The sequence below is a fragment of the Ranitomeya variabilis genome, chromosome 5 (genome assembly GCF_051348905.1).
Source record: "Ranitomeya variabilis isolate aRanVar5 chromosome 5, aRanVar5.hap1, whole genome shotgun sequence".
Classification (NCBI taxonomy): Eukaryota; Metazoa; Chordata; class Amphibia; order Anura; family Dendrobatidae; genus Ranitomeya; species Ranitomeya variabilis.
In genome coordinates, this window is record NC_135236.1 from 377,938,475 (window position 1) to 377,962,536 (window position 24,062).

The following is a 24,062-nucleotide window of genomic DNA, read 5'->3' on the forward strand; positions in this document are numbered from 1 at the left end:
TTCAACGATGCCAGGCATTGAACTGAAGGTCCAGGGAGCTTATATAGCAACGCCCCTGAACTAACGGCCCAGGTGAGGATATAGGAAAAGACAGACGCTCCAGAGTCAAATCACTAATGACCACTAGAGGGAGCAAAAAGCAAAATCACAACAGTACCCCCCCTTAGTGAGGGGTCACCGAACCCTCACCACGACCACCAGGGCGATCAGGATGAGCGGCGTGAAAGGCACGAACTAAATCGGCCGCATGAACATCAGAGGCGACCACCCAGGAATTATCTTCCTGACCATAGCCCTTCCAATTGACCAGGTACTGAAGCCTCCGCCTGGAGAGACGAGAATCCAAGATCTTCTCCACCACGTACTCCAACTCGCCCTCAACCAACACCGGAGCAGGAGGCTCAGCAGAAGGAAGCACAAGCACAACGTACCGCCGCAACAAGGACCTATGAAACACGTTGTGGATAGCAAACGACACAGGAAGATCCAGGCGAAAGGATACAGGATTAAGAATTTCCAATATCTTGTAAGGACCAATAAAACGAGGTTTAAATTTGGGAGAGGAAACCTTCATAGGAACAAAGCGGGAAGAAAGCCACACCAAATCCCCAACACGTAGTCGGGGACCCACACCGCGGCGGCGGTTGGCAAAGCGCTGAGCCCTCTCCTGTGACAACTTCAAGTTGTCCACCACAAGATTCCAGATCCGCTGCAACCTATCCACCACAGAATCCACCCCAGGGCAGTCAGAAGGTTCCACATGACCCGAAGAAAAACGAGGGTGGAAACCAGAGTTGCAGAAAAACGGCGAAACCAAGGTGGCGGAACTAGCCCGATTATTAAGGGCAAACTCAGCTAACGGCAAGAAGGTCACCCAATCGTCCTGATCAGCAGAGACAAAACACCTCAAATAAGCCTCCAAAGTCTGATTAGTTCGCTCCGTCTGTCCATTAGTCTGAGGATGGAAAGCAGACGAAAACGACAAGTCAATGCCCATCCTACTACAAAAGGATCGCCAGAATCTGGAAACGAACTGGGATCCTCTGTCTGACACAATATTCTCAGGGATGCCGTGCAAACGAACCACGTTCTGGAAAAACACAGGAACCAGATCGGAAGAGGAAGGCAGTTTAGGCAAAGGAACCAAATGGACCATCTTGGAGAAGCGATCACATATTACCCAGATAACAGACATGCCCTGAGACACCAGAAGATCAGAAATGAAATCCATGGAGATATGTGTCCAAGGTCTCTTAGGGACAGGCAAGGGCAAGAGCAACCCGCTGGCACGAGAACAGCAAGGCTTAGCTCGAGCACAAGTCCCACAGGACTGTACAAATGACCGCACATCCCTAGACAAGGAAGGCCACCAAAAGGATCTGGCCACCAGATCTCTGGTGCCAAAAATTCCTGGGTGACCTGCCAACACCGAGGAATGAACCTCGGAAATGACTCTGCTGGTCCACTTATCAGGCACAAACAGTCTGTCAGGTGGACAAGAATCAGGCCTATCAGCCTGAAATCTCTGCAACACACGTCGCAGATCTGGAGAAATAGCTGACAAGATAATACCATCCTTAAGAATACCAACAGGTTCAGCGACTCCAGGAGCATCAGGCACAAAGCTCCTGGAAAGAGCATCGGCCTTCACATTCTTTGAACCTGGTAAATACGAGACAACAAAGTCAAAACGGGAGAAAAACAATGACCAGCGGGCCTGTCTAGGATTCAGGCGTTTAGCAGACTCGAGATACATCAGATTTTTGTGATCAGTCAAGACCACCACACGATGCTTAGCACCCTCGAGCCAATGACGCCACTCCTCAAATGCCCATTTCATGGCCAACAACTTCCGATTGCCCACATCATAATTTCGCTCCGCAGGCGAAAACTTCCTAGAGAAAAAGGTGCAAGGTCTCATAACAGAGCAACCAGGGCCTCTCTGCGACAAAACGGCCCCTGCTCCAATCTCTGAAGCATCCACCTCAACTTGAAAGGGAAGTGAGACATCAGGCTGGCACAAAACAGGCGCCGAAGTAAACCGACGTTTCAACTCCTGGAAAGCCTCCACGGCAGCAGGAGCCCAATTAACCACATCGGAGCCCTTCTTGGTCATATCCGTCAAAGGTTTCACAATGCTAGAAAAGTTAGCGATAAAACGACGGTAGAAGTTAGCGAAACCCAAGAACTTCTGAAGACTCTTAACTGACGAGGGCTGAGTCCAATCAAGAATAGCTCGGACCTTGACTGGGTCCATCTCCACAGCAGAAGGGGAAAAAATGAACCCCAAAAAGGGAACCTTCTGTACACCAAAAAGACACTTTGAGCCCTTGACAAACAAAGAATTTTCACGCAAAATTTTAAAGACCATCCTGACCTGCTCCACATGCGAGTCCCAATTATCAGAAAAAAACAGAATATCATCCAGATAAACGATCAGAAATTTATCCAGATAGTTCCGGAAAATGTCATGCATAAAGGACTGAAAAACTGAAGGGGCATTAGAGAGCCCAAAAGGCATCACCAAGTACTCAAAATGACCTTCGGGCGTATTGAATGCGGTTTTCCATTCATCCCCTTGCTTAATGCGCACAAGGTTGTACGCACCACGAAGGTCTATCTTGGTAAACCACTTGGCACCTTTAATCCAGGCAAACAAGTCAGACAACAGCGGCAAAGGATACTGAAATTTGACAGTGATCTTATTTAAAAGCCGATAGTCAATACAAGGCCTCAAAGATCCGTCCTTTTTAGCCACAAAAAAAGAATCCCGCACCAAGAGGGGAAGAAGACGGACGGATGTGTCCTTTCTCCAGAGACTCCTTGATATATGAACGCATAGCGGTATGTTCAGGTATCGACAGATTAAACAGTCTTCCCTTAGGAAATTTACTGCCTGGAATCAAATCTATTGCACAGTCACATTCCCTATGAGGAGGCAATGCACTGGACCTGGACTCGCTAAAGACATCCTGATAATCAGACAAGTACTCCGGAACTTCCGAAGGCGTAGAAGAAGCAATAGACACAGGCAGGGAATCCTCATGAATACCACGACAGCCCCAACTAGACACTGACATAGCCTTCCAGTCAAGGACTGGATTATGGGTCTGTAACCATGGCAGCCCCAAAACAACCAAATCATGCATTTTATGTAGAACGAGAAAACGTATCACCTCGCGGTGTTCAGGAGTCATGCACATGGTAACCTGTGTCCAATACTGCGGCTTATTTTCTGCCAATGGCGTAGCATCAATACCCCTAAGAGGGATAGGATTTTCTAATGGTTCAAGAATAAAACCACAGTGCTTAGCAAATGAGAGATCCATAAGACTCAGGGCAGCACCTGAATCTACAAACGCCATGACAGGATAAGATGACAGTGAGCAAATCAAAGTTACAGACAGAATAAACTTAGGATGCAAATTACCAACGGTGACAGGACTAACAACCTTAGATATACGTTTAGAGCATGCTGAGATAACATGTGTAGAATCACCACAGTAGTAGCACAAGCCATTCCGGCGTCTATGAATTTTCCTCTCATTTCTAGTCAGGATTCTATCACATTGCATCAAATCAGGTGTCCGTTCAGACAACACCATGAGGGAATTTGCGGTTTTTCTATCACATTGCATCACATCAGGTGTCTGTTCAGACAACAACATGAGGGAATTTGCGGTTTTGCGCTCCCGCAACCGCCGGTCAATTTGAATAGCCAGGGACATGGTATCATTCAGACCTGTGGGAATGGGAAAACCCACCATAACATTCTTAATGGCCTCAGAAAGGCCATTTCTAAAATTAGCGGCCAGTGCACACTCGTTCCAATGTGTCAGCACGGACCATTTCCGAAATTTTTGGCAATACACCTCAGCCTCGTCCTGGCCCTGAGACATAGCCAGCAAGGCTTTCTCTGCCTGAATCTCAAGATTGGGTTCCTCATAAAGTAAACCGAGCGCCAGAAAAAACGCATCAATATCAGCCAATGCCGGATCTCCTGGCGCCAACGAAAAAGCCCAATCCTGAGGGTCACCCCGTAAGAATGAAATAACAATTTGTACTTGTTGAGCAGAGTCTCCAGACGAACAAGGTTTCAGGGACAAAAATAATTTACAATTATTCCTGAAATTCCTAAACTTAAATCGGTCTCCTGAAAACAGTTCAGGAATCGGAATCTTGGGTTCAGACCTAGGATTTCTGGTAACATAATCTTGTATACCCTGCACACGAGCGGCAAGCTGGTCCACACTTGTAATCAAGGTCTGGACATTCATGTCTGCAGCAAGCTTAAGCCACTCTGAGGTAAAGGGGAAAAGAAAAGAAAAATGAGAGAGGAAAAAAAAAAAACTCAAAATTTTCTTTCTTATAATCCCACTTCTGCAATGCATTAAACATTTAATACTGGCCTGGCATACTGTTATGACCCCAGTGGACAGGGTCTCAGAGGAACGTGTAAGTCTGCAAGATACAAAAATCCAGCTCATAGGGCTATGGTCTATAGAAAAAAACCGTGTGCACTACTGTATGGATGGTGCTAAGGTAGGCTCCCACACCTTAAGTCAGATAAAGAAAAAACCTAGCACTCAACTTGATGCGTGTGTGAATTTTTATTTGTAGTACCCAATAAACGTTTCGGTCCCACATACGGACCTTCATCAGTTACGTACCAGGGTGAGGCTTGGGCATAAGAGACAGAAGTGTCTCAGGGCACACATACATGCAGCGTCTTATCAAAGCGCTGAACTGATGTAAATGCTGATAGCGGCCAGACGTGATGTGCCGTGGTCAGACGCGGTATCCGGCGGATACCGCGTCTGACCACGGCACATCACGTCTGGCCGCTATCAGCATTTACATCAGTTCAGCGCTTTGATAAGACGCTGCATGTATGTGTGCCCTGAGACACTTCTGTCTCTTATGCCCAAGCCTCACCCTGGTACGTAACTGATGAAGGTCCGTATGTGGGACCGAAACGTTTATTGGGTACTACAAATAAAAATTCACACACGCATCAAGTTGAGTGCTAGGTTTTTTCTTTATCATAGGGCTATGGTAACTGGGTTGACCAAATAGCTACTCCTAACGCCAACACTAGAAGTAGCCGGGGATCATGCCTACGGTGATCGCTAGATGACTCGCGCCAGCCGGAGAATCTAACTACCCCTAGGAGAAGAAAACAAAGACCTCTCTTGCCTCCAGAGAAAGGGACCCCAAAGCAAGATACAAGCCCCCCACAAATAATAACGGTGAGGTAAGAGGAAATGACAAACACAGAAATGAACCAGGTTCAGCAAAGAGAGGCCAGCTTACTAATAGCAGAATATAGCAAGATAACTTATCTGGTCAACAAAAACCCTATAAAAATCCACGCTGGAGATTCAAGAACCCCCGAACCGTCTAACGGTCCGGGGGGAGAACACCAGCCCCCTAGAGCTTCCAGCAAGGACAGGATACAGATAGGAACAAGCTGGACAAAAATACCAAACAAAACAAAAGCAAAAAGCAATGAAGCAGACTTAGCTTGAAAAACAGGAACCAGGATCAGAGGACAAGAGCACAACAGATTAGCTCTGATTTCAACGATGCCAGGCATTGAACTGAAGGTCCAGGGAGCTTATATAGCAACGCCCCTGAACTAACGGCCCAGGTGAGGATATAGGAAAAGACAGACGCTCCAGAGTCAAATCACTAATGACCACTAGAGGGAGCAAAAAGCAAAATCACAACAGAGATGGTGGAAAGGGCAATGATAGGGATGATGGGGAGAAGGCAATGATGGAGGTGGTGAAAAGGGCAATGATGAGGTGGTGGGGGAGAAGGCAATGATGAAGGTGGTGGAAAGGGCAATGAAGGGATGGTGGGGGAAAGGCAATGATGGAGGTGATGGAGAATGCAATGATGGGGGAGAAAGCAATGATAGAGGTGGTGGAAAGGGAAATGATGAGAATGGTGGGGGAGGAAGCAATGATAGAGGTGGTGGAAAGGGAAATGATGGGAGTGGTAGGGGAGAAAGTAATGATAGAGGTGGTGGAAAGGGCAATGATAGGGATGATGGGGAGAAGGCAATGATGAAGGTGGTGAAAAGGGCAATGATGAGGTGGTGGGGGAGAAGGCAATGATGAAGGTGGTGGAAAGGGGGGCAATGAAGGGATGGTGGAGGAGAAGGCAATGATGGAGGTGATGGAGAATGCAATGATGGGGAGAAAGCAATGATAGAGTGGTGTGTGTATGTGTGTGTGTGTGAAGGTGTTGGAGAGGATAATGATGGGGTGGTGGGGGAGAAAGCAAACATGCAGGTGGTGGAAAGGGCAATGATTGGAGTGGTGGGGGAGAAAGCAATGATAGAGGTGGTGGAAAGGGCAATGTTGGGAGTGGTGGGGGAGAAAGCAATTATAGAGGTGTGTAAAGGGCAATGATTGGAGTGGTGGGGAGAAAGCAATGATAAGTAAGTAAGGTTTTTCTGGGACCTGTAGTCCTACAAGTAATTGTGTTGTTTTAGAGGGAGGCTGGCAGGGCTAGTTCTGAAAGCTGGGCGGGTCGAACTAGCCAAGCACACACCACCCATCTATGGGAGTGGTTACAACTACATAATATGACCAGGGTGTGGGTCACATGGTTCCTGTGGTCTCTGCAATGGAGTCAGTAGTGGTTCCTGTGTATGGACCTGAGTGGTCTCTGTAATGGAGACTGTGTAGATCCTGGACGGCTTGTGTATTGGGCGGTCCTGAGTGTGGACTGGATCCCTGAATAGTGCACTGGGAGGCAGTGGATCTGAAGACTGGTGTGTTGGGAGATCCTGGGAGTAGGATCAGATCCCCGATAAGCGCACTTAGAGACTTGTGTGTTGGACAGTCCCTGGTGGGGAAGGACATCCTGAATAGCGCACTGAGTGGCCTGTGTTGGAAGTCCTGGGAGTAGGATTCCTGAATAGCACAACCTGTGTTGGAAGTTCTGGGGGTAGGATTCCTGAAGAGCACATGGGAAGGAGTGTATGCAGAGTCTGCAATGGCACTGCATTGGAGGAGCTACAGCCCGTCTGAGGATCTGGACTAACTGATGTGTGCCTGCCAAGCAAGTTGGTGATTCCGGTTTTGGCAGTTTCCTTGGAGGAGAGAGGACTGACAGGAGTCAGCGTGTTGAACAGGAGCTCCTGGAAGGTAACCCAGAGTATGAGGAACTGTGTGCACTGACAGTGGGTCAGTAATGAACTGTGTGGTCTCCCATGGTAACTGGACGAAGTAAGGTCTAGCGTGTTTGGAGACTACGAATCAATGTCGTGTGTGCTATATGACATGGACATTGATACTGCATACAGACACCCCCGGGAACTAGTCAAGGAGGGCCTGTCAGGTGTAGTGTCTGAACTGTGAGTTAAAAACCGTATATGAAATATCTAAGTTAAAGCCACAACTTAATGTCACCTGTTGGTGCCTATTGTGTTCCATGAAGTGTAATGGACTGTGCAAGACCCGGTTTATGATGCCATAATTTTAAACCGCATGGACTGTTTTTGTGAGAAAAACGTGCCTGTGTGTTAGGTGTCGAGTTCCCGCCACTGCACAGGGGGAATCTCGAACAATCTCCGCTGCGGTCTCCCATTCTCCTCCAGCCACAGTGGAGTCTGTTCAGCAGAGATGCTGGTCCCAGCATCTGGCTCAAGCTGATACTGTACGGCTAGTTACTGCTGTCCTTCCAGGCTCAGCCATTGTAACCAGTACTGATCAGCGGCGAGCAGGCATCCCTGGGACTAAGTCCTGCTTTTCTTCTTCTGAACATGCCCAAGGGATGACCTCTCATTGGAGGTCGGGGGTCACATGCTCAGGTCCTGTAGCAGCTCCTATTGGACCACTAGGAAGGTCCTGGAGAGCTTCCACTATAAAAGGTTCGCATGGCCACATGGCCATGCGCTAGTATAAACTTATTATTGTGTGTGTGTGTGGATGTATGCCTGTCGATGGATGAAAGCTTCGAATAATTCCCATCCCTAGTGTTGTTGACTGTTCGTGAATGGTGGAAGCTATCTAGCGCCTGACAGTGCTATCCCACACAGCTAGCACACGATACAGCGTCTGATAGCAGTGACCGCCAGTGGGGCACCGTGCGCTAATAGAGCGCTTTGCTGACCCAAGTCTGGGTGGTTAGTGGCATCCGCCAGAGCGGCACTGCACGCACTGTTGTGCAGAAAATTATTAGTTCTGTTAATCTCTGACACCCCAGTAGCGGTGTCGAGCGCAAGAGGTCTAGAGGAACTATTTCCCTGAGTCTTGGGACAGAGTTCTGTGACTCTTTGCTTGCGCTCTTTGTGTGGTACCGCGGCCCTGTGACACAACAGGGTTCGCTTCCTTCATACCGGATGAAGCTAACCCATGTGTGTATCCACATTATACTGCCATATAGTCCGTCATTACTCAGCAGCATGTTCCATCTCTGCACGATGGACCCCGGGCTGCGAACGCACCTTATACCATCCTTATAATTATTTGGTGCGTTTCGGTAGCCTTAACACTGTGTGACTGAGTCCCATTACTAAGCAAAAGTCCCCCAACACATGCAGTAAGTACTATCTCACATATGGTGCTAGACTGCGGGCAATGGTCCAGGAAGCACGTGTGGACGTGACTGCTGTAACTCGGTGGGGTTACGAAGTTTGCTGTGGATCGGCGGGTCCGCAAAGCTGACAAGAATCTGGCTGTAACTCAGCGGAGTTACGAAGTTTTGCTGTGGATCGGTGGGTCCACGAAGTCTGCGGTGGAGCTGCAGTTGCAGCAAGAGGTTCTGCAGCAGCCAGAGCTGTAGTGGCAGCAGCAGGGGCTTGTGATCGGCAGCCGGAGGTGCTGGCGGTTTGTGACTGCAGCAGGAGCTGTGGTAGCACCAGCAGTAGCTGGTGAGGTGTCGTAAAAGGACATTGGTCCAGATTATGCAGACTCTTAAAGGGCCTGTGATGACCAAAAAGAGACTTTTTTTGTGCGAACTGGTGCCTGAGAGTACCGTGGGGAGTCCACGGGGTGTACCCCAGGAAAGGGGTGGTGCCCCTAAAAGGGGTGGTGTCCCTAAAAGTGGGCGGTGACCCAAACAGGGATGGTTGCCCAAAAGGGTTGGGGTCCCAAAAGGTGGCGGTAACCTGAACAGGGATGGTGTCCCAAAAAGGGATGGAGTCCCAAAAGGGGGTGGTAACCCGAACAGGGATACTTGCCCAAAAAGGGGTGGAATCCCAAAAGGGGGCGGAGCATTTCAAAGGGGTGCCACAGATTAACTATTTCCAGGGGCATGTGAATTATGTGTGTCCAGTCTGCTATGTAAATTATCCACCCAGTGAGAGTTTACAGGGGGGGTTCCCTGCGGATGCATGAGAAGAAAATGTGCGGACTGGTCGATTCTGGGAGCCCGATGACACTAGTGAGGGTTGCACCTGAGGGATTTGAAATACCCAATAGGAGGGTCAGGGTCACCTGTATCCATGGGCGCACTTTGGAGTATCCAGTGGCCAGGATGGTCCCCGAGACGGCCAGGGACAGTGCAATCCATGATGTCACTGTAGTCTCAAACTTTACCTCTCCGGTGATAATAGGCCGGGACTCTGGGTTGTTCTCAGACTTGTGGGAGAGGGGGCTTCTCTACAGCAGGAGAATGGAGGGCTCTCGGCTGATGGGGTTGCGTACTTGAAAGCATTAATACCTTCCAAAATTGCCAGGTCTGACATCGGGTTGACCAGTGGGAAGTGTGCATCTGCCCAACTTACAGACATGTCACCTGACGTGTGCCACAATATAACTGATAGTGGTGTGGTAGATAAACAGAGTGGAGCTGACACCTGTTTAGTACCTTGGTACTTGGCCTCCATCCTGGTATATGGCTCCCATCCTGGTATATTGGATGCACATTCAGCTGAAGTAGGGGCTCACGTCGCAGGACCCCTGACCCGCCTATATAGTCAGACTGTGGTCGTTACACCACTGCTTAGACTACCTCAGACTCACTGTAAATGCTGAACTGTAGTGACAGGTCATAGCTCTCCTCTTATGGTCTATGTAACGTCCTCAAAATGTCCCTTTATTCATTATGTTGGAGGCCTCCCTTCTGTCAACTTCTAACTTTTCAGTCAAAGTGATGAATGGAGACATTGATACCAACACATATGCCCCGGATTCAACATTTACGTTTTTATAAGTCAATTTCCTTTTTTGTATTGTGGTAATAGTTGTCATTTTTGGTGGCAAATTCATCAAAACGGTGCATGCAATTCATAAACTTGGTGCAAAGTAAAATAGGATCTTTTATGCTTTTTTGTACTGGTTTTGAGACTTTTTGCAATTTGTGACCAAAATTTGGAAATATTTAAAAATACACATGGTGATTGGTGAGGAATAGATTGAAATTGCGACAAGTTTTCCACTGTTTTAAAAACTGACAGTGAGCGAATCAACTAAAAACATCAGGAATTTCTAAACGCTGTACTCAAAGTGGAAAACAAAAAGAAAACAGGTAAGCATATGTAAAATAGAATAATGAATTTGTTGCAAGCAAAAAAAGACACAAAACTGCCTAATAAACAGGCTAAAAGGCAATGTTGAATTGGGACCTTAAAGGGGTATTGCATTCTCCAAGATCCTATTCCAATTTGTAGGAGGTATTATAACAATAATAGCAAGTATCTCATATTAGAAATGTAGTATAGTTCTTCTGATATGGTATGTTGCTTACCCCATGTGCAATGCATTGTAGTAGTGCAGGTATCCATAGTTACGACCACTAACAACTAGCTGTCACTATGAGTGGCCGTAACCATGGGTACCTAAGCTGCTGCAACTGCCTGCACATGGGGTAAGCGACAGATCTTATCAGAAGAACTATACTACATTTCTGGTTGGAGGTATTTGCTATTATTATTATTATTATTATTACACCTACTACATATTGAGATAGGATCTTTTAGATTGGAATACCACTTTAATTTAAGAGTGTCAAGCAATTGTAATGATTAACAGACTTTTCATACCTGTTTGGTAGTGGGTTTCTTTCCAGACATTGGATCTGGATAGCACTAAGCTCTTGAAGACTCCCATGATGGCTGCATGTTGTAGCATTTGGAATACGCAAATTCTTTTTATTTCGTCTTGAGCAGCAAAAACTCCGGCCTTCATGCTGAGATGACATAGAGGGACTGTGATTCCTTGGTTTATTTATGGTAGATACTTCTTTGCAGCTGTCTTCGTACGTCTGTTCATCAATAAATTCGTAATTCTAGGTCATAAAACAAAAAGTCATGAATTAAAAGGCTACATATATACACGGTTTGTACAACATATTGTACCAATATACATGAAAACATTATACCTTCTAGGAGATAAAATATACAAATAAACTATGCATAAAAATAAAATAAACTATGCTGCACATATTGGAAATTGTAGCCTTCTGAGTTAGTTATGAAATCTAACGAAGTGTAGACATCCATACACATATTACTGCAGGACAATGACCCAAAAATGTAAGACAAAAATAACATTAAAGTTGGAAAAAACAACAATATATACAAGACTCAAAAGAAGACTGGAAATAGCAGACAGCAAAATATAATATGTCCATTGATAAAATATTAGGAAACTTCTATCTAATTAGTTAATTCTGTATATTACAAAGATATATACAAGTAATGGGTTTCCAGAATGATTATTGTAAGGGGTTGTCTAGTTTAGAAAACCTATTTTTAAAGTGACTCTGTCAGCACAGAATGATTGGTTGAAACAAAGTACCGCAGCTCAGTGCATCATGATGTGTCCGCTATTAAAGAGCAATGAATATTCACTGCCCTCCACGTCCATAGTCTTGGAGTGAAGAGCAGTGAGTATTCCAGCAGCTGTCCTCTGCTTGTAAGCAATGTATGATGTCACTGCCATGCGCTACTCACAAGCATAAATCAGCTGCTGGCATTGGAACAAGATGCTACGAGGGAGCATAGGGAAGGTAAGTATGATGGGTTTTTTTTGTTTTTTTCTTTTCTGATGGGGGCCATGCATACCAGGATGGCGATGAGGGGGCCATCCATACCAGGATAGGGATGAGGGGGACATGCATACCAGGATAGGGAAGAGGAGCCATGCATACCAGCATAGGGATGAGAAGGTCATGCATACCAGCATAGGGATGAGGAGGCCATGCATACCAGGATAGCGATGAGGGGGCCATGTATACCAGGATAGTGATGAGGTGGCTTTGCATACTAGGATGGGGATGAGGAGCCATGCATACCAGGATAGGGATGAGGAAGCCATGCATACCAGGATAGGGATGAGGGGGCCATGCATACCTGGATAGGAATGAGGGGGCCATGCATACCAGGATAGGGATGAGGGGGCCGTGCATACCAGGATAGGGATGAAAGGGCCATGCATTCCAGGATGGGGATGAGGTGGCTTTGCATACTAGGATGGGGATGAGGAGCCATGCATACCAGGATGGGGATGAGGAAGCCATGCATATCAGGATAGGGATGAGGAGGCCATGCATACCAGGATAGGGATGAGGGGACCATGCATACCAGGATAGAGATGAGGGGGCCGTGCATACCAGGATAGGGATGAGGGGGCCATGAATACCAGGATGGGGATGAGGGGACCATGCATACCAGTATTAGGATGAGGGGGCCAGGCATACAAGGATAGGGATAAGGGGGCCATGCATAAAAGGATAGAGATGAGGGGACCATGCATACCAGGATAGGGATGAGGGGGGCCATCCATACCAGGATAAGGATGAGGGGGCTTTCCAGTATAGGGATGAGGGGGACATGTATACCAGGATAGGGATGAAGAGGTCATGCATACCAGCATAGGGATGAGGAGGCCACTGTTTTCTCGTGACATATTGTACTTCATGATAGTGGTAAAATGTATTCGATATAACTTGCGTTTATTTGTGAAAAAAATGGAAATTTCGCAATTTTTCCAACTTTGAATTTTTATGCCCTTAAATCACAGAGATATGTCATGCAAAATACTTAATAAGTAACATTTCACACATGTCTACTTTACATCAGCACAATTTTGGAGCCAAAATTTTTTTTGTTAGGGAGTTATAAGGGTTAAAAGTTGACCAGCAATTTCTCATTTTTACAACACCATTTTTTTTAGGGACCACATTTCATTTGAAGCCATTTTGAGGGGTCTATATGATAGAAAATACCCAAGTGTGACACCATTCTAAAAACTGCACCCCTGAAGGTACTTAAAACCACATTCAAGAAGTTTATTAACCCTTCAGATGTTTCACAGGAATTTTTGGAATGTTTAAATAAAAATGAACATTTAACTTTTTTTCATGCAAAATTTAGTTCAGCTCCAATTTGTTTTATTTTTACCAAGGGTAACAGGAGAAAATGGACCCCAAAAGTTGTTGTACAATTTGTCCTGAGTACGCTGATACCCCATATGTGGGGGTAAACCACTGTTTGGGCGCATGGCAGAGCTTGGAAGGAAAGGAGCGCCATTTTACTTTTCAATGAAAAATTGACTGGAATTGAGATGGGATGCCATGTTGCGTTTGGAGAGCCGATGTGTGCAAACATTGAAACCCCCACAAGTGACACCATTTTGGAAAGTAGACCCCGTAAGGAACTTATCTAGATGTGTGGTGAGCACTTTGACCCACCAAGTGCTTCACAGAAGTTTATAATGCAGAGCCGTAAAAATAAAAAATCATATTTTTTCACAAAAATTATATTTTCGCCCCAATTTTTTATTTTCCCAAGGGTAAGAGAAGAAATTGGACCCCAAAAATTGTTGTGAAATTTGTCCTGAGTACGCTGATACCCCATATGTGGGTGTAAACCATTGTTTGGGCGCATGGCAGAGCTCGGAAGGGAAGGAGCGCCATTTGACTTTTCAATGCAAAATTGACTGGAATTGAGATGGGACACCATGTCGCGTTTGGAGAGCCCCTGATGTGCCTAAACATTAAAACCCCCACAAGTGACACGATTTTGGAAAGTAGACCCCCTAAGGAACTTACCTAGATTTGAGAGCTTTGAACCCCCAAGTGTTTCACTACAGTTTATAACGCAGAGCCGTGAAAATAAAAATTCTTTTTTTTTCACCAAAATGATTTATTAGCCCCCAGTTTTGTATTTTCCCAAGGGTAACAGGAGAATTTGGACCCCAAAAGTTGTTGTACAATTTGTCCTGAGTACGCTGATACCCCGTATGTGGGGGGAACTACTGTTTGGGCGCATGGTAGAGCTCGGAAGGGAAGGAGTGCCATTTGGAATGCAGACTTAGATGGATTGGTCTGCAGGCGTCACGTTGCATTTGCAGAGCCCCTGATGTACCCAAACAGTACAAACCCCCCACAAGTGACCCCATATTGGAAACTAGACCTCCCAAGGAACTTATCTAGATGTGTTGTGAGAACTTTGAACCCCCAAGTGTTTCACTACAGTTTATAACGCAGAGCCGTGAAAATAAAAATTAATTTTTTTTCACAAAAATGATTTTTTAGCCCCCAGTTGTTGTCCAATTTGTCCTGAGTACGCTGATACCCCATATGTTGGGGTAAACCCCTGTTTGGGCGCACGGGAGAGCTCAGAATGGAAGGAGCACTGTTTTACTTTTTCAATGCAGAATTGGCTGGAATTGAGATCGGACGCCATGTCGCGTTTGGAGAGCCCCTGATGTGCCTGAACAGTGGAAACTCCCCAATTCTACCTGAAACCCTAATCCAAACACACCCCTAACCCTAATCCCAACGGTAACCCTAACCACTCCCCTAACCCTGACACACCCCTAATCCCAACCGTAAATGTAATCCAAACCCTAACCCTAACTTTAGCCCCAACCCTAACCCTAACTTTAGCCCCAACCCTAACCCTAACTTTAGCACCAACCCTAACCCTAACCCTAGCCCTAACCCTAACCCTAATCCTAGCCCTAACCCTAACGCTAGCCCTAACCCTAGCCCTAACCCTAACCCTAGCCCTAACCCTAACCCTAACATTAGCCCTAACCCTAACCCTAGCCCTAACCCTAGCCCTAACCCTAACCCTAGCCTTAATCCTAATGGGAAAATGGAAATAAATACATTTTTTTAATTTTGTTATTTTTCCCTAACTAAGGGGGTGATGAAGGGGGGTTTGATTTACTTTTATAGCATTTTTTTATATCGGATTTTTATGATTGGCAGCTGTCACACACTAAAAGACGCTTTTTATAGCAAAAAAGTTTTTGCGTCTCCACATTTTGAGACCTATAATTTTTCCATATTTTGGTCCACAGAGTCATGTGAGGTCTTGTTTTTTGCAGGATGAGTTGACATTTTTATTGGTAACATTTTCGAGCACATGAAATTTTTTGATCGCTTTTTATTCTGATTTTTGTGAGGCAGAATGACCAAAAACCAGCTATTCATGAATTTCTTTTGGGGGAGGCGTTTATACCGTTCCATGTTTGGTAAAATTGATAAAGCAGTTTTATTCATCGGGTCAGTACGATTACAGCGATATCTCATTTATATCATTTTTTTATGTTTTGGCGCTTTTATACGATAAAAGCTATTTTATAGAAAAAATAATTATTTTGGCATCGCTTTATTCTGAGGACTATAACTTTTTTATTTTTTTGCTTATGATGCTGTATGGCGGCTTGTTTTTTGCGGGACAAGATGACGTTTTCAGCAGTACCATGGTTATTTATATACATCTTTTTGATTGCGTGTTATTCCACTTTTTGTTGAGCGGTATGATAATAAAGCGTTGTTTTTTGGCTCGTTTTTTTTTTTTTATTACGGTGTTCACTGAAGGGGTTAACTAGTGGGACAGTTTTATAGGTTGGGTCGTTACGGACACGGCAATACTAAATATGTACTTTTATTGTTTTGGTTTTTTTATTTAGATAAAGAAATGTATTTATGGGAGTAATATATATATTTTTTTCTTTATTTAGGAACTTTTTTTTTTTTTACACATGTGGATTTTTTTTTTTTACTTTGTCCCAGGGGGGGACATCACAGATCGCTGGTCTGACAGTTTGCACAGCACTCTGTCAGATCAGTGATCTGACATACAGCCGTGCAGGCTTACCAGCACCTGCTGTGGACCCGGAAGAACTCCCTGCAGGACCCGGATGCAGCCCCGTGGCCATTTTGGATCCGGGGACTGCAGGGAGGAGACATTCGGTACAAGGTGAGTACATCGCCTTGTACCAATCGTCTCAGGGAAGCACGCAGGGAGCCCCCTCCCTGCGCAATGCTTCCCTATACCGCCGGAACACTGCGATCATGTTTGATCGCAGTGTGCCGGGGGTTAATGTGCCGGGGGCAGTCCGTGACCGCTCCTGGCACATAGTGCCGGATGTCAGCTGCGATAGTCAGCTGACACCCGGCCGCGATCGGCCGCGCTCCCCCCGTGAGCGCGGCCGATCGCATATGACGTACTATCCCGTCACTGGGAATTAAGTCCCAGGTCACCTCGACGGGATAGTAGGTCATATGGGATTAAGGGGTTAATAAAGGGGAATTCATAAATGGAGATCCGCTGATTAAGCTTCTTGTTTTCTGTTTTCAACAGGTACATTCTTCAGGAGGTCCCAACACCTCTTTAAAATACATGGACAACCCACTGATTTCCATGGACACCATCTGTCATGTTTTAGTTGCCGCAGGGAAACAGAACATGCACTTCTGGTGATATAAGTAACAGCTCACCGTGTTATCAGCTATGTGCTGAAGCGGCCATCTATCAAAATTGTATTGTTCAAAGAATTTGAGTAGCTGACTATTGACCAAAGTGTTGAACAGTGTTCTTTTTATTTTCAAATTTTATATCCAAGAAACCTAAGAATGGTGACTGCTTGTATAAAGTAAATGGACCTAGTAGTCTTAGAGCCACATAGCAGAACATGGATTTTCTAAGAAATGCCTTACCTGATACACCAAAAAGTACTACCATCTGCTGATTTAATAAGACTTTGATGGTTTATTACATTTGCAATTGTTTTATGTTGAGTTATTTATTTTTTTACAACTTTCTTATATTTTGGCTATAAAACTATAAATAATGCATATACACATACACAATGCACTCCATGCCTAATATTTGATTTTAAAAAATAATAAGTGGTAATGTATCTCAGTTTGCAGATAAAGAATTTAGAATGCAATTTAATTTTTGCACTTGTCCTAAAGGGATCATTCGGGCCACCGTTACTGAAGGTCCCCATACATGTCCAATGGCAGCTGGATAAACACTTGTTCAGTCAACATCTATCATTCTTGAGTCCCTCATACACATGCATGCTTGGCTCTGTTTAGAGAGCATGGCCAGACAGCATTGGCAGCAACATAGTTGGAAGCCAACATGCCCAGATGCTCTTTGCTTTGGCATCTGCTGTCAGCACAGGGTTGGGACCACCTATAATCATTAGACAGTCAGCTGGTCCCACTGAATAGAAGTTGGGCAAAATGCATCCAATGTGTATGAGCTGCTAAACACTCATTTGTCTCAGTATATGTGTAGAGAATAGCTGATCCTCCTATTCACAATTACGGTTCATTAAAGGGAAGGTCTGAAGTCCATATTCATTTTACTCCTAAATCCTTTTCTATTTTGTGTCATAATCTAAACTATTTTCTAATATACTTGAATTAAAAATTCCCTACCCTTCCCTAACTACACTATCTAACGGCTTTTTTTTTCACTCCCTATTAGATGACTCTTTGTTTGAGAATCCCAGCACTTGCTGGTATATTGAAGCAAAGCTTCGTCAGGGAGGCAGAGGCTGCAGTCACGGCCACAGCCCCTGCCCCCTCCCTTTAATGAAGTGTCATCAGCGAGGCTCGTTTCAGGGGCTGGGTTAGTCCCTGTGCACTGTGCGATGTGCGCTCTCTGTTGCCGGCTTAGATCAGCATTGACAAGCTGGCAACAGAGCATGATGTCAGAATACCTGGCGTGCAGAGCCCGTGACATCACTTGCGGGGGCGCAATGCTGGTGTCTGCACGCTGGATATTCTGACAATGCGCTCTGTTGCAAAGCATGCACTAGGATTCTCAAACAAAGCATCATCTAAAAGGGAGTGAAAAAAAATGAAAACCAGTTAGATAGTGTAGTTAGGAAAGATAGGGGATTTTAATTCAATTAGATTAGAGCATAGTTTAGATTATGGCACTAAGTAGATAGGGATTTAGGGTGAAAATTATTTTGGACTTATGACTGCCTCCTTAAAGGGGTTTTCCACTGTCAACAGTGTGGACTCTAAATGTCTACAGGCATGTTAAATAACAAAAACAAATGGTACTTACCCTCCCCAGCTCAGGCCCATGTTAAGGTCTCAGGTTTTGCCTACTGTGGTAGGTGATGCCAAGTACAGCATCACCTATAGGTACCTACTTACATGTTATTTTTGAGATCATACCTGGAAAGTTGCTTTAAGGTAACTTAATAACTTCATACTAGAATGGGTTTACAAAGCATTCCAAAGAACAAAAAGAGTACATTCCTTAGGGTTAAAACACAACAGCACAAACTCTGTTTTTTGTCATTTCTCATCAGGCATTTCTTGTTGCAGCAATAGGCAATGTCAACATGCTTGAATGTCAAATAAATAGTCTTAAATCTTATTCTAAAAGTTCAAAAAGATTTTATTCCTTGTTATTGTCATCATGGTGTTAACTACAGAATTAACATATGTTGTGGAGATTCGAGTATTAGGAGTTGGAGAACACAGATAACACAGGTCAACAAAAAAAAAATTTTTTTCTGGTGTCCAAAATATTTTAATGAATTTGGGGTATTTTTGGGGTGCTGATTCTGAATATGTCATCAGTTTTGCCAGATTGGCTCAAGTTTTTGAGATTTTTGGTATCTTATTTATAGCACTTGTTGGTAAATGCGACGCATCATCTCATTAATTTCTTTGGATTAGTACTTGAACTGAGCAGTTCTCAATATAGTTTTGTGTTAATTAGTGTTCTAAAAGTTTGTTCATAGCTTGATTTTTGCACTAACTTTATGTTGTTGTCTGTTTTCCAGTGAAAAGCATGAACTCATCAAGAAGAAGTTGTCTTAACGATCCAGACTCATTCTGTTACATTTGTGGTGAATACACACTGCCAAAACATAGAAGAAACATAACAGACTTCGTAAAAAAAGTGTATTTTGCCTATTTTGGGGTTATGCTTGGGGACCAAGACAAGTTTTGGGCACCACACATAGTGTGCAAAGCATGTATGGAATTATTACGAAAATGGAGCAAAGGACAAAGAAAAAGCTTCAAATTTGGTGTTCCAATGGTGTGGAGAGAGCCAAAAAATCATCATGATGACTGTTATTTATGGTAAACACAGGTACAGGCACATCTTCACAATGAGGGACAGGCCTTCTTGCAGATTCCATGTTACTCCCATTTTCGTTTCTTATGCTTATTGAATCCTTGCACTTGCACTGCACAGAAATAACAGTCATCATGATGATTTTTTGGCTCTCTCCACACCATTGGAACACCAAATTTGAAGCTTTTTCTTTGTCCTTTGCTCCATTTTCGTAATAATTCCATACATGCTTTGCACACTATGTGTGGTGCCCAAAACTTGTCTTGGTCCCCAAGCATAACCCCAAAATAGGCAAAATACACTTTTTTTACGAAGTCTGTTATGTTTCTTCTATGTTTTGGCAGTGTGTATTCACCACAAATGTAACAGAATGAGTCTGGATCGTTAAGACAACTTCTTCTTGATGAGTTCATGCTTTTCACTGGAAAACAGACAACAACATAAAGTTAGTGCAAAAATCAAGCTATGAACAAACTTTTAGAACACTAATTAACACAAAACTATATTGAGAACTGCTCAGTTCAAGTACTAATCCAAAGAAATTAATGAGATGATGCGTCGCATTTACCAACAAGTGCTATAAATAAGATACCAAAAATCTCAAAAACTTGAGCCAATCTGGCAAAACTGATGACATATTCAGAATCAGCACCCCAAAAATACCCTAAATTCGATGAAATATCTTTGGCACCAAAAATGCTGTTGACCAGTGTAATCTTTTTGCTGTCATTTAAGACCAAGATGGACCATATGGCCATATATTTTATGAAAGCAAAGTATTCTTCCTGTCATCTGAAATGTGCAGGAGACTTCATACAAACCAAATTATAATCTCTGCTGGATGATTTTAATGAAATTGGCAATTATAAGAGATCCGATTGATTAAATGCATAAATATAGCATTATTTATAATTAATACTGTATTATTAGTCATGGACCGATGGCTGCTGTTCATGTAATGAGTCAAAGGTAAGTAATACAGAACCAAATACAGCCTCTACCATGCAACCGGATTGTTGATGTGCAAAGTTCAGTTACTAAATCTTTTGTCTGACTGCATAAGATTACTTTGAAGCCTTCAAGTTAGAATTCAACCAAAAGATATCATTATGCGAGGGCAACTTTAAAATACGGTAGTTGTTTTTAGAACAATCCAACGTTGCGTGCTTCTTCTCTACCTTTAACGATTCCTCAAGTGTCTGGTGTTGTCCAATAATTAGAGATATAATACTCCTGGAGTACTTGGAACATAGAGCAGAGATGGAACGCAGGCACTCTGACTTATCGGAATCTACGGCAGAATTCATTTTTATGACCAACATAATATTGTTCAATTTACTACACCTAGAGGAACGCTAAACCCATAGGACTGTTGTCCAAGTGCCATCTAATCAGCAATCTGGACTTGATTGTGGACTTGTATTTGTAGAGCTATGAGATATTGCTGACTTTCTATATTTTGAGCTGACATTTCCATTCAAGTAATTCTTTCACCGAAATAGCACTGTAAATTTGCTGAAAGTCTTGATATTATGTCGAGTAACACATTTTAATATTACAGCTGGGATCAGACTGGTGTTATGATCCGGTGACCTTGGAGCCGCATGAGAGACTTTCTCAGGAGTAGGTGGTACCTGTACTGACCGCAAACCCTAAACTGACACCACAACTAGAAGTAGCCGTGGGGTGTACCTAACACGTCCTAGACACCTCGACACAGCCGGAGGACTAAATACCCCTATAGATGGAAATGGGAATTCTATCTTGCCTCAGAGCAGAACCCCAAAGGATAGGCAGCCCCCCACAAATATTGACTGTGAGTATAAGAGGAAAGACACACGCAGGCAGAAAAACAGGATTGAGCAAAAGAGGCACCTCTAGCAAAATAGAAAAGGATAGGACAGAATTCTAAGCGGTCAGTATTAAAATCCTAAAAATATCCACAGCAGATAATACAAATATTCTACATCTAACTAAAGACATAGAAAGTATATCTGCATCTCCTGAGAATCCAGCATGACTGAAAAATGCAAACAAAGTCTAAGCTGGACAAAACACAATAATTGCACTGAATTGCAAAGCACACTGCATGTGTGCACAGAGACAAAAAAACAGACACTTATCTTAGCTGAATTGGCAGCAGGGCATGAGGAACCAGAGAGAGATGCAATCCCTCCAAGAACAATGGACAACTGGCAAGGACTCATGGATCCTGCACACCTAAATACCTAGTAGAGCTGCAATCAGCAAAAACACCTGCCCTGGATTACAACCCCAAGACAACTGCACTACCACCAACAACCACCGGAGGGAGCCCAAGAGCAGAATTCACAACAGTACCCCCCACTTGAAGAGGGGTCACCGAACCCTCACCAGAGCCCCCAGGCCGATCAGGACGAGCCAGATGAAAGGCACGGACCAAATCAGCAGCATGGACATCAGAGGCAAAAACCCAAGAATTATCCTCCTGGCCATAACCCTTCCATTTGACAAGGTACTGAAGCCTCCGCCTCGAAAAGCGAGAATCCAAAATCTTCTCAACCACATACTCCAACTCCCCATCAACCAACACAGGAGCAGGAGGATCAACAGAGGGAACAACGGGCACCACATATTTCCGCAATAAAGATCTATGGAAAACATTATGGATGGAAAAAGAGGCCGGAAGGGCCAAACGAAAAGACACCGGATTGATAATCTCAGAAATCCTATAAGGACCAATAAACCGAGGCTTAAACTTAGGGGAAGAAACCTTCATAGGAACATGACGGGAAGACAACCAGACCAAATCCCCAACCCGAAGCCGAGAACCAACACACCGACGACGGTTAGCAAAACGCTGAGCCTCCTCTTGAGACAACACCAAATTGTCCACCACATGAGCCCAAATCTGCTGCAACCTGTCAACCACAGAATCCACACCAGGACAATCAGAAGGTTCAACTTGCCCTGAAGAAAAACGAGGATGAAAACCAAAATTACAAAAGAAGGGTGAAACCAAGGTAGCCGAACTAGCCCGATTATTAAGGGCAAACTCGGCCAATGGCAAGAAAGCCACCCAATCATCCTGATCAGCAGACACAAAGCATCTCAAATAAGTTTCCAAAGTCTGATTAGTTCGCTTGGTCTGGCCATTTGTCTGAGGATGAAATGCGGAAGAAAAAGACAAATCAATGCCCAGCCTAGCACAAAAGGCCCGCCAAAACCTAGAAACAAACTGGGAACCTCTGTCAGACACAATATTCTCCGGAATACCATGCAAATGAACCACATGCTGAAAAAACAATGGAATCAAATCAGAAGAGGAAGGCAATTTAGGCAAAGGCACCAAATGAACCATCTTAGAAAACCGGTCACAAAACACCCAGATAACCGACATCCTCTGGGAAACCGGAAGATCTGAAATAAAATCCATAGAAATATCCGTCCAGGGCCTCTCAGGGACCGGCAAAGGCAAAAGCAACCCACTAGCACGGGAACAACAAGGCTTGGCCCGCACACAAGTCCCACAGGACTGCACAAAAGAACGCACATCACGCGACAAAGAAGGCCACCAAAAGGACCTACCAACCAAATCTCTGGTACCAAAAATACCAGGATGGCCAGCCAACACAGAACAATAAACCTCAGAAATCACTCTACTAGTCCATCTATCAGGAACAAACAGTTTCCCCACTGGACAGCGGTCAGGTTTGTCAGCCTGAAATTCCTGCAGAACCCGTCGCAAATCAGGGGAAATGGCAGACAGGACCACCCCTTCCTTCAGAATGCCGACTGGCTCAAGTACCTCAGGAGAATCAGGCAAAAAACTCCTAGAGAGGGCATCAGCCTTAATAGTCTTAGAACCCGGAAGATACAAGACCACAAAATCAAAACGGGAGAAAAACAGGGACCATCGAGCCTGTCTAGGATTCAGCCATTTGGCAGATTCGAGGTAAATCAGATTTTTATGATCGGTCAAGACCACAATACGGTGCTTGGCTCCCTCAAGCCAATGTCGCCTGTCATGGTTCCCAATGGCAAGGGAACGTAAGAAACATATAAATAACGAACGAGCTCTCGGGTGATGGAAACTCGAGTTGACCGTGAGCTAAATCTACCACACAACTAATAGTAGCCAGGGAGCATACCTACGGCTTCCTATATGCCACGCGCCAGCCGGAGGACTAACTACGCCTGGTAGAGGAAGAAACAGACCTGACTTACCTCTAGGGAAATACCCCAAAAGATGATAGCAGCCCCCCACATGTAATAATGGTGAATTAAGAGGAAAAGACATACACAGTATGAAAGTAGATTTAGCAAAGAGAGGTCCACTTACTAGATAGCAGAAAGATACAAAAGAGGACTTCACGGTCAACTGAAAACCTTTTCAAAAACCATCCTGAAATTACTTTAAGACTCCTGTGTCAACTCATGACACAGGAGTGGCAATTTCAGCCCGCAAGAGCTTCCAGCTACAGAGAATTACAAAAACTGCAAACTGGACAAAAGATACAAAACAAAAGGACAAAGTCCACTTAGCTGAACAGCAGACTAGTAGCAGGAACATGCAACCGAAGGCTCTGGTTACAATGATGACCGGCAAGGAAATGACTGGAGAGCAAGGCTAAATAGGAAACTCCCAAACGCTTATGGAAGCAGGTGAACAGAAGCAGCAAAGTGCAAACAAGTCACCAATACCACCAGCAACCACCAGGGGAGCCCAAAAAGCGGATACACAACAGTACCCTCCCCTTAAGGA

General features: G+C 44.4%; 1 protein-coding gene across 4 annotated transcripts in view; it reads right to left on the bottom strand.

Moving 5' to 3' along the window:
• Window positions 1-24,062, bottom strand: part of KCND2 (potassium voltage-gated channel subfamily D member 2) — an 832,113-nt gene that overhangs the window by 19,551 nt on the left and 788,500 nt on the right. For all 4 annotated transcript variants that reach the window (XM_077264984.1, XM_077264981.1, XM_077264982.1 and 1 more), the window contains one exon: window positions 11,000-11,244. In XM_077264984.1, coding sequence (XP_077121099.1) covers window positions 11,000-11,244 — 245 coding nt within the window. The remainder of the gene's footprint in view (window positions 1-10,999; window positions 11,245-24,062) is intronic.